Source organism: Sminthopsis crassicaudata, chromosome 5, assembly GCF_048593235.1.
Source record: "Sminthopsis crassicaudata isolate SCR6 chromosome 5, ASM4859323v1, whole genome shotgun sequence".
NCBI classification, from domain to species: domain Eukaryota; kingdom Metazoa; phylum Chordata; class Mammalia; order Dasyuromorphia; family Dasyuridae; genus Sminthopsis; species Sminthopsis crassicaudata.
In genome coordinates this window covers 91,661,802-91,671,801 of record NC_133621.1, presented here as the reverse complement: position 1 = coordinate 91,671,801, position 10,000 = coordinate 91,661,802, and the positions used below count along the sequence as shown (strand labels likewise).

Genomic DNA, 10,000 nt, shown 5'->3' with positions numbered 1-10,000 from the left:
ACGGCTAGTTTAAGCCTGGCAAAGTACCTGGCACGTAGTAGGTGCTTATTAAATGTGTATTGATTGATGCCTCGGGAGAAGACATTGACATCTTTGTAAATATCTCCAAACATGCGGACAGGATTTGGGGGGAGAGGAAGAGTGTAAGTCAGACACTGAACTCCTGGAGAAAGGGAGGAAGAGCCGCCGGTATGTTATAATAGCAGGGATCTGGATAAAGGGACACCGAGAGATGGACGGAGTCTCCAGGGAGGAGAGATTGCAGTGATAGTGGCAGAAGAAGGGCCTGGAGTGGCAGGGAACAAGGAGCGGGCTGACTTCTCCTCCTGTCCCAGTGCACAAGTCTGGAGTGGGGATGAGAAATCCAGGCTGCTCAGGGTGGCCCGGGCTGGGTCTATTCTAGAGAGCCGGGGGGGCTGGGAGAAAGGGCGCTTGTGGTCATAGAGCGTGGGGAGGGGCTGCGTCACCTGTGCCGGTCCTCCTCCCTCACAGCTGTTCCCAGGGAACCGGGATGACTCGACACCTGCAGTGAGGACGTTCGCTCGGCTGGTACAAGCACGGCATGTCCGGATACTCCCCCGGGACTTCCGCCACAGCATCTTCCTGAGGGTAGAACTGCTGGGCTGTGACCCAGGTAGGGAGAGGTCTGTGTGAGTGTGGCCAGGGGCAGGATGGGGGAACCATCACTGAGGATCCTCGATTCCTGCCCGCCAGTGTCCAGCCCGGCGCTACCACCGTGCCCCGGAAATGAATTCCCTTGCGCCAATGGCGTGTGCGTCCCACGGGAGGCCGTGTGCAATGGCGTAGGGGACTGTGGGGATGGCTCTGATGAAGAGGACTGCGCCGGTGCGCTTCCCAGTGCTGCCAGGTTCGTCTGGGCCTCCAACCACGGCCTTTCCAGGCTGGGGCGGGGCTGCCTTTTTGCTCATGGGCACGTCAGGTTTTACCCGGTTCCCTGCACTCCAGGTTTCAAGGGGATCGTCAAGGTCTGGATGGGGGCCCTAGCCCCACCGGGGCCTCTTACCCCCCCCTCGTCTCCCACGGTTGGGGTCTTGCCCCATTACCAGGCCCCAGTCATAAGAAAAAGAGCCAGGGATGGATCTGCAGGCCCGGAGGGTCAACCAGAGCTTCCTTATTCCTTTTAGGCCCAGAGAGCCCACCGCATCTGTCTTTCCTGCCCGCCTCATGCAGCCAACGCCCTGGACCAAGGAGGTGAGAAGTCACAAGGTTCGGGGAATAAGGATGGAGGCTTTGGGAGGGGGGGGAGGGGGTGCTCCCATGTAGCCTCCCAGCGCACATTGCCCTCCTCCAGGAAGCTCTCCCTGATTAGTCCGTCCTGCTTGGTCTCTGCTTACCCCCACTGGTTGCTGGGGCAGCTGGTGTGCCAGGATGGATGGACCGTTGGGCCCGGAGTCAGGACGAACCAAGCTAAAATCCAGTCATCCCTCATCTCTCTCATTTTCTCCAGCTGTAAAGTGGGGATGCTAATGAGAGGACATTCCTCCCAGGGCTGTTGTGAGGATCAAATGAGATAATATTTAAAGCAGGGTACAGTGCCTGGCACACAGTAGGTGCTTTGTAATGCTTGTCTCTCCCTCCCAGTCTTGGGCTAAAATCAAGATTTATAGATTAAGAGCTGGAAACATGAGCCCAAAGTCCTCATTTTATATGTGAGGAAATTAGGTTGCCCGGGATTCTCCAGGAGCAGAGCCTGTATCCTCCCCCGGATGCTGCCTCAGGACTATAGTCTCGGTCCTGATATCCCCCAGTGTTCCCACTCCTGGACCCGCGTTTCCACTCCCTCGGCCCCATTCGGCTTCCTCTGGCTTCCCTGCTTCTGTTCTTCTCCTGCACATCCTGTTAGGAGCTGGACTCCTCTTCAAACCTCTCCTGGAACACAGAAATGGGCTTTTTCAAGGTCCCCCAGAGGCGTGTTCCATCATCCTTTATCCTGTCCACAATGTTTCCTTTCTGATTCATCCCAGGGACTAAGAGAGCTGTCTAAAGAGATTGTCTAGCATGACTGCAGCTTTTATAATTAAATTAACCCAGGGGTGTGCTGGTAAATGTTTAACAACCAGCTTTCTGAAAACAAAAAGATCCATTTTTAAAAAACTTAATCTGTATTGTTGATACCTCCTCCATCTCTTTCTTCACTAAGGACAAAACAGTAAGCTCAGCTCTCATTTGTGGCACTTAGTTGAAGATGGAGGAGTAAATGTTCATATTGAAAATTTAACAATTAGTTCTTGGGAAATGGTTGGAACTGACTCCAACACCTCCTTATGGTCACTTTTCTGTTCTTGGGCCTCAGATTTTTTAGGAGTCACATATTATATAAAATAAAATAAAATAATATAATATAATATAATATAATATAATAATATAATATAATATATGACTCCTAAAATTATATATTATATTATACTGTATTATACTATACTATACTAGGAAATAGTCCCTGTTCTTAGGGAGCTGGCAGAATGGTTTAGGAGATAAGATTATAGATGGAATACACAGTAGATTCAACTCTCAAAACCAGGTCCTCTGAATTGGATTTGTTTTCCTCTGCATCTTAAACACACAACTGATTACATAATATGTGACATATACGAATATACACATTATATACACATGTGTTTCTAAGTATCACATATCATACATTATGTAGAGATAAAAGCCATGTATGTACAATATGTGTGTGTATATACACATCTGTCTATAAAACCATATTTATATCTATTTCTTAAGTCACCAAGATGGGATAGTAGATAGAATACTGGACAGGGAATCAGAAAGACCTGAGTTCAAATACAGCCTCAGCCAATTATCTGTGTGACCCTAGGCAAGTCATTTAACCCTATTTGCCCAGTTTCCCCATCTGTAAACAGAGCTGGACAAGGGAATGGGAAACCACTCCAGTATCTTTGCCGAGAAAATCCCAGATGGAGTCATGAAGAGTTGGATGTGACTGGAATGCCTGAACAATAGCAATAAGAATAGCATATCTGTATGTATTTATACATACACATGTATATGGGTGTATGTGTGAATAGCCACACATATATTGTAGCAGTGAAAGAGTGGTTGAGAAGTATTGCCCCACTTTAGAGGAGAAAGTAGACATACTCTGGAGAACAGTAGAACCCCCCTGCCCCCTCCAACTTTCCCGTGAGTGCCCCGAAGAAGGCAGGGTGCCGGCCCTAGTCAGAGGCTTATTCACTGATGTTGAGCGATTCAGGTTAGGCTAGTTTTTAAGTGTCTTCCTGGTCTGCCACAGAAGCAGTGATGTATAAGAGGGCTAAGTGATTAGGGCGTGAGGGGAGTGGACTGTGAGACTAGAGTGATGGGGAGATGACTCCTTAGAGCTTCTGATCAGAATGGGAGTGTGCCCATGGTGAGGGCTTATGGACAATGGGAGAACTGGAATCAGGCCTGGGGTTTGGCGTTGAACTCTTTTTCTTCCTAGGGGCCATTGGATACTGAAGCCTGGGTTCCTGGACAGGAGTCAACCTTCCTCCCCATAGGTAATAATGATGGCTAATTTTTATTATGATGGTTTCTAAATAGTACTTAAATGACTTCTTTTGTTTATGACTTTCATTTCCAAATCTATCTCCCCACCTTCCTTCATCCAGGAAATTATTTTACAACAAAAACTAGACAAGAAAGAGGAGGAGGGAAAAGCAGTTTTTGAAATACTTAAAAGGCAGATTTTATTATTTTTTCCCAGAAGTAGACACACAGAAAGGCTAGCAATCCTTCCTGTAAGTCCAGAAAAAGCAGTTCTAATGTTTGTTGTGTCAAGTGATTTGCCTTCATTTGGCTCTTACCATGATCCTATGAGACAGGTGCTGTTATCCTTATTTTTTATAACGGAGGAAAATGAGAGAAATTCAATGATTTGGTTGGAGTTACACGGTTCCTATGGGACTGAGGTTGGATTTCAATCCCTGTCTTCCCGACTCCAGGTCCAGTGTCTCTACTCTCTAGATGCAAAGGAAGGGGTGGTGAGGCATAAATCTAAGACAAAAATGTGGAGAAATGTCTCCTTGCTCACTGGTGAAGCTGAACTCTATTAAGAAAATCTAACCTCCCCCAAACCCTTAAATCCTTTCTGCTTGGAAGGGAGGCTTTACTCCATATCCTCCATCCCCATCTAGGTCACCCATGTCAGGGTCAGACCATATGACAGGGAAGAGACCAAGGTAAGATTTGCTTACCTTACAGGAAGAAGGAAATAATTAATAATAACAACAATAAAAACTAACACGCATATAGTGCTTACTATATTCCAGACACCATGCTAAGTAAGTGCTTTATAATTATTATCTTATTTGATCCTTGCAACAACCCTGGGAGGTAGGTGCTATTATTGTCCCCATTTTACAGGTGGGGCTTTAAACAAGGTAAACTTGGGTTAAGTGACTTGAGCAGGGCCACACAGTTAGCAAGTATCTGAGGTCAGATTTGAACTCTGAGCCTCCCAGCTGCTCCAAACCTGCTTTCCCTGAGGTTACTTTCTTCCTGGTATTCAAGGAATGTCTCGCAGGGGGTCCCAGACCAGCTAACCTCTTGGTTTTATTTATTTATTTATTTTGACAGAACCAGGCCTTGGTGTCCTCCCAGAGGATACTTTTCCAGCTTCGGAATCTCCCTCCCTGAGTACAAAGGAGCCACCCAGAACACAGACTCTTCAGCCCAAAATTGCTGCAGTGACTCCTACTCAGCCCCCCATTGGTAATAATGATCCCTTATGTTGGGGTAGACATCACGGCCACAATGGCTCAAATTTGGATGATGTTTTCATGTTTATAAAATGCTTTCATTGACATGATCTACTTTGTTCCTCACAATAAGCAGCAGGTGGGTAGATAGTCCCATTTTAGAGATAAGGAAACTGAGGCTTAGGAAAAGTTAGAGGACTTGATTAAGGTCTCACAGTAAATGTCACACCCAAGACTGGCATTTCCTGCCTCCTGCTGCCAGGGTGCTTGTGCTCCGAGGTAATAGGAATGAGGGTAAAGACGGGGACAGGCTGGATACCTGATCCCCTAAGACCTGGAGCCAGGATGGTGATTAAGGGAGGGTAGAGAAGCAGTCCTGTTTCTAGAGTGAATGGGATTGACACGACGCCCACAGGTTCGAGCGCGACGCGGTGGTCGCCCTTCCCTCGAGTGCTGTGCAGCCCAGACCAGGTTCCCTGTGAGTTCCTGGGCTGTGTGGACCCCAAGCAGGTGTGTGATGGGCAGGAGGACTGTCTCGATGGCTCTGATGAACTGCACTGCGGTAAGCACAGAGGAGGACTGGGGCAGAGGGCAAGGGCTGGCACTTGGACTTAGGGACAGGTAGAAAACCTTGGCAGACAAATATTTTCTTTCTGCAAAACCTGGCACGACTTGGCACTAGGCTGTAAATTCCACGAGAGCAGGTACTGAGGCTTATCTGCAAATAGTCTGCATTTAATAAATGATTATTGAGAGAACGAATACATTTGTAGGCTGCTGTAGCTAGGAGAAGGAAGGTCTTTTCTCAATTTTCACCTTTCAGAGACAGGAAGTAGCAAGTGATCCAGCTTAGAGTGAGCGGGGTTGGCCGACTGCAGCCCATCTTATAGAATGTGCCCATGATAATAATGAAAATGTACACAGTGCCTATGTGCAGGCCCCGTGATAAGCCCTTTGTAATTATTATCTCTTCTGATCTTCACAAAAATGTAGGATAAGGCCTTATATTCGAAATAGAAAGGACTTAAAGGTTTTTATTTTTTAGCTTTTCTTAATAGGATTCAGCACCCAAGGGAGTTTGGATGAGAAGCTTGAGTTCCAACAGTCAGCAAGGAGACATTTCTCCAAGTTTTTGTTTTAGATTTATGCCTTCCCTTGCACCCAGAAAATGGAAGCACTGACTATGGAATTAGGAAGAGCTGGGTCCGGTCCAGCTCAGCCCAGCAGGAACTGTGTGACCCTGGCCAAGTCATTTACAAGTGAGGAAACTGAGGCAAACTTGTGAAGTAATTTGCCCAGGGTCGCATAGCTGGATTTGAGTTCTTGACTCCAATCTAGAACTCTAATCAGTATCCATTCATTTACTTATTCACTTATTCAGCTATTTATTAAGTACAAAGTATTCTATGCCAGGGCTTCTTAAACTTTTTTCCATTTATGACCTCTTACCCTGGATATATAGGTATATAAAATAGGTGCACAAATCAACCATTTACTGATAATAAATCATGATTTTGTGACCCCTACATTTAGTTATAAGACCCCATATGAGGTTGCAACTCTCCGTTTAAGAATTTGGGCTCTACAGTAGATTCTGAGGAAGCCTAGAAGGTAAAGGGTTAATCACAGCCACAAGATATTGTTTGGGAAGCTCTCACAGAATAATCAACATAGAATGTTTGTGCTGTTATTTCAATCCACTTGAGTTCCACATTTACTAAGTGCAAGGCTTTGTGTTGGATTCTGAGGAGATAAAGATAAAATTGAAATAGTTCCTGCCCTCAAGGAGCTTCTGTTCTTTTGGAGGGAACACAAAACGTACATAGATAAGCCACTAAACTGAACTGACCTCGACAGATGAGATATTTCAGCCGGAGCTTTGAAGGAAGATAGGAATTCTCTGAGGCTGAAGGGAGAAGGAAGTCTAGTCCAAGCTTGTGCAAAAAGACAAAGAGCAGGGAGAATAAAAAAGAGGGTCCAGAATAGAGCCTTGGTGGAGAGTAAGAAGAAAGAGGGGAACAGGCTGTTACTCCAGCACAGAATATAGAGTAGAGCAGGCAGAGAGGTAGAAGGAGAATTTTAAAAAAGGAGAATAAAAAACAAAACAAAACCCAAACCCAAATATCATTAAAGAATGTAATGAAGGGGAGAGCGTCCGGAAGTCTATGTGTCAAAAATTGCAGAGAGGCCCCAAAGCCATTGGAGTGAGCATTTAACACACTGCTTAACGCTGGAGAGTTTAGGCAGTGCGATCAGAAGCCAGATTGCCATAGATTGGGAAATGGGCAGGAGGCTTCCCCCTCTAGCTAATGCTGCATTTGGTCTGGGCCAGCTGCTAAATGAGGAGTTGGGCTAGTTAATTTCTTAGGTCCAACCTCTGGATTGGTAAGTTTAGATGAGTTTTTATCTAAAACGTTTTCAAAACGTATTTTTCTCAGGGCAGAATTTAACACGTTAAGCTTGGTTTTCCCCCATCTATTTGCAGCAATCACTCACACCTTCTGCCCATCAGTCTTCCTTCCACCTCTAAAACTCTGATGATCTATTTTAAATCATAAGAGAAGCTGAGGTCCCGAGAAGCCATAGCAGCCAAGGCCCAGTGGATGGCAGCAGAAAACCACTGACTGCTCAGATTCAGGAGCTTTCTCTCCATTGAACAGAAGCCAGTTAGGGCAGAGTTACAGAGACAAGTTGTCAACAACAAGGGAGCACAAGTCTGAGGAAGGGCTTGGGGCTCCTAACAAGAAGGAGGGCGGGTCTGAAAAGCAGAGTACGGTGTATGGAGGATTGCGTGTAAATCTGAGATGCAGAGTGGCCATCCTCTGTAGCCTTGTCCCTTCTGATAACTTAAAGTGCTCATCCTTTCTGGGCCCTTGTAGGTGAGCTGGCTATCCCAGGTACCAGTGAGAACAAGGATACCCTGAAACTGTCCAATCAGGAGAGGAGTTACTGCTTACAGCTTTCCTGATTCTGGCATCAGGAGGGTAGAGATGCTGCCCAGTCAGAAGGGATGCACAGAGCTCATCCAATCAGAACCAGGAATAGCAAGAATGTGACCAATCAGAAAAGAGTATCCATGGGCCACTAAAAGATAAAAGGATAAGGGCCATAGAGTACCTAATGGGTTCTTTTTTGTTCTGGTCCAAGGATTCTTAACTTTTTTTTGGTGTGTGTGATCTGAATCTATCCCTTTTGCAGTCTGATGAAATCCATGGACAGACTCAGAATGTTATAAAAGAATTGAATTAAATAATTGAAAAAATTTTGAATTAAGTTAAAATAACTGTAGGAAATCACTTCAATGAGAAGTCAGTGAAAATTAAGATTTTTCTTTTCCAAGTTCATGGAATGGCTGTGGAATCTGTCCACTGACCCGTTGAGGATCGATGGACTGCAGGCCAAGCTCCTCAAAAAACACAGTCAGAACTTTGAGTCAGTGTTGACCAAGAAACCATCCGGTTTCCAAAAGTGGCCTTTATCACAGTGTTCTGTAAGGGCTCAGCAGATCCTTTTCATCTGTTCATTCACTCACTTGTGCACGCACACATACATAACTTGGCACACAGTACAGGGAAAAGAGTCTAGGAAGTTGGGCCAGTCCTTAGCCAAGACGGTTTTTCTGGGGAAGAATAGGGTTATCAGGCTTTATTTCAGCCAGCCCCATGTCTGACTGGTTGGAGCTTTAGCTGGGGAGGTGGGGACATGAACAGAAATGTAGACAAATGACCTGTCTCCTTCTCTATTTCCCTTTGTGGGCAGTGAGACCGTCACCCTTTGCGGTACCCACGGCTACCCAGCCCACCTTGCCAGCCATGGGAGCTCTCTGCTCCCCCAAGCAGTTGAGCTGCCGCAGTGGTGAGTGTCTCCCCGCTGAGCGTCGCTGTGACCTGCAACCTGACTGCCAGGACGGCTCTGATGAGGACGGCTGTGGTATGGGAACCCTTGGGCAGATGGCATCTTGGAACCCAGGAAGGGGGGAGGAGCTGGCCCTGCTTAGGCATCTCCTGGGCCCCTGTTAATGCTGGGACCCACACCCATAGGCCTTCCTGGTTCTGTCCCTGTTCCCTTCGCCTCCAGTGGACTGCATGTTGGCCCCCTGGTCTGGGTGGAGCAGCTGCAGTAGAAGCTGTGGTTTGGGGGTGACTTTCCAGCGGAGGGCCCTGCTTCGAGCTCCACTGCCCGGCGGCGACTGTCCCCAAGAAGATTTCCAAAGTCGCTCCTGTTTCTTGCAGGCCTGTCCAGGTAACCCCAGGAAAAAAAAAACCCTTCCTGTATAGAGCCCTGACACCTGAGGAAGCCCAGGGTCATGATCTTCTTCCTACCTGAGGTTCATAGAATTTGGTACTAGAGAGAGCACCAGTCTTTCAATTTACAGATGGAGAAACTGAGGTGAAACCAGGGAAACGGTCTTCTTTAGGAATCCTGGGGGGCAGCTATTTGGTGCAGTGGAGGGAGCACCAGCCCTGAAGTCAGGAGGACCCGAGTTCAAATCCAGCCTCAGACACTTAACACTTCCTAGCTGTGTGACCCTGGGCAAGTCACTTAACCCCAGCCTCAGGGGAAAAAAAAGGAATCCTGGAGCATTGGGCACCTTGTAGCACAGTACAACTTTTTTTTTGCTGGTCAACCTAGTCTTACCAGGACTTCCGATGGGGAATAGATACTTTTTTCTTTTCTTTCTTTTTAGATTTCATGGTAATTAATTTTTTTTTATTAAAACTTTTTATTTTTCAAAGCATATGGATGGATAATTCTTCAACATTAATCCTTGCAAAACCTTGCAATTTCCCCCTCCCTTCCCCTACCCCCTCCCTTAGATGGCAAGTAGTCCAATATATGTTAAATGTGATAGAAACATATGTTAAATCCAATAGATGCATACATATTTGTACTATTATCTTGCTGCACAAGAAAAGGAATAGACACTTTTTTCTTGTGGCGTCCAGGGAAAAGTCCTTTTGCCTTTCTTCATTTGCTGTCACCCCCAGCAATGTCCATCAGAGGGCACTCTGGCCTTGATGCAGTTCCACAGGACAGTTCTCAAACAATTTATTCCTCTCTGCCCTTCATTAGCCTCCCTCCTCCCACCCTCCCTGCCCATCACAGGTTTTATTTTATTTTTTTCCTCTGAGTATTTACTGTGGATAAAGAGGAGAAATGGGGACAAAACAAGAGACCTGGTAAAACCTTATGGAAGGTCTGCCTTCCCCCATCCCAGATATCCCAAGCAAGCTCTTGTTAATTAAGGTCCTAATCTCCTAAAACTTCTCCAG

The 10,000-nt window shown here is 46.3% G+C and overlaps 1 protein-coding gene across 1 annotated transcript in view; it reads left to right on the top strand.

The window, feature by feature from the left end:
- LOC141542885 (SCO-spondin-like) overlaps window positions 1-10,000 on the top strand; it is an 83,996-nt gene that overhangs the window by 30,847 nt on the left and 43,149 nt on the right. The window contains exons 43-50 of the mRNA XM_074267569.1: window positions 493-634; window positions 715-868; window positions 1,146-1,212; window positions 3,470-3,527; window positions 4,606-4,740; window positions 5,143-5,289; window positions 8,487-8,657; window positions 8,805-8,969. Coding sequence (XP_074123670.1) covers window positions 493-634; window positions 715-868; window positions 1,146-1,212; window positions 3,470-3,527; window positions 4,606-4,740; window positions 5,143-5,289; window positions 8,487-8,657; window positions 8,805-8,969 — 1,039 coding nt within the window. The remainder of the gene's footprint in view (window positions 1-492; window positions 635-714; window positions 869-1,145; window positions 1,213-3,469; window positions 3,528-4,605; window positions 4,741-5,142; window positions 5,290-8,486; window positions 8,658-8,804; window positions 8,970-10,000) is intronic.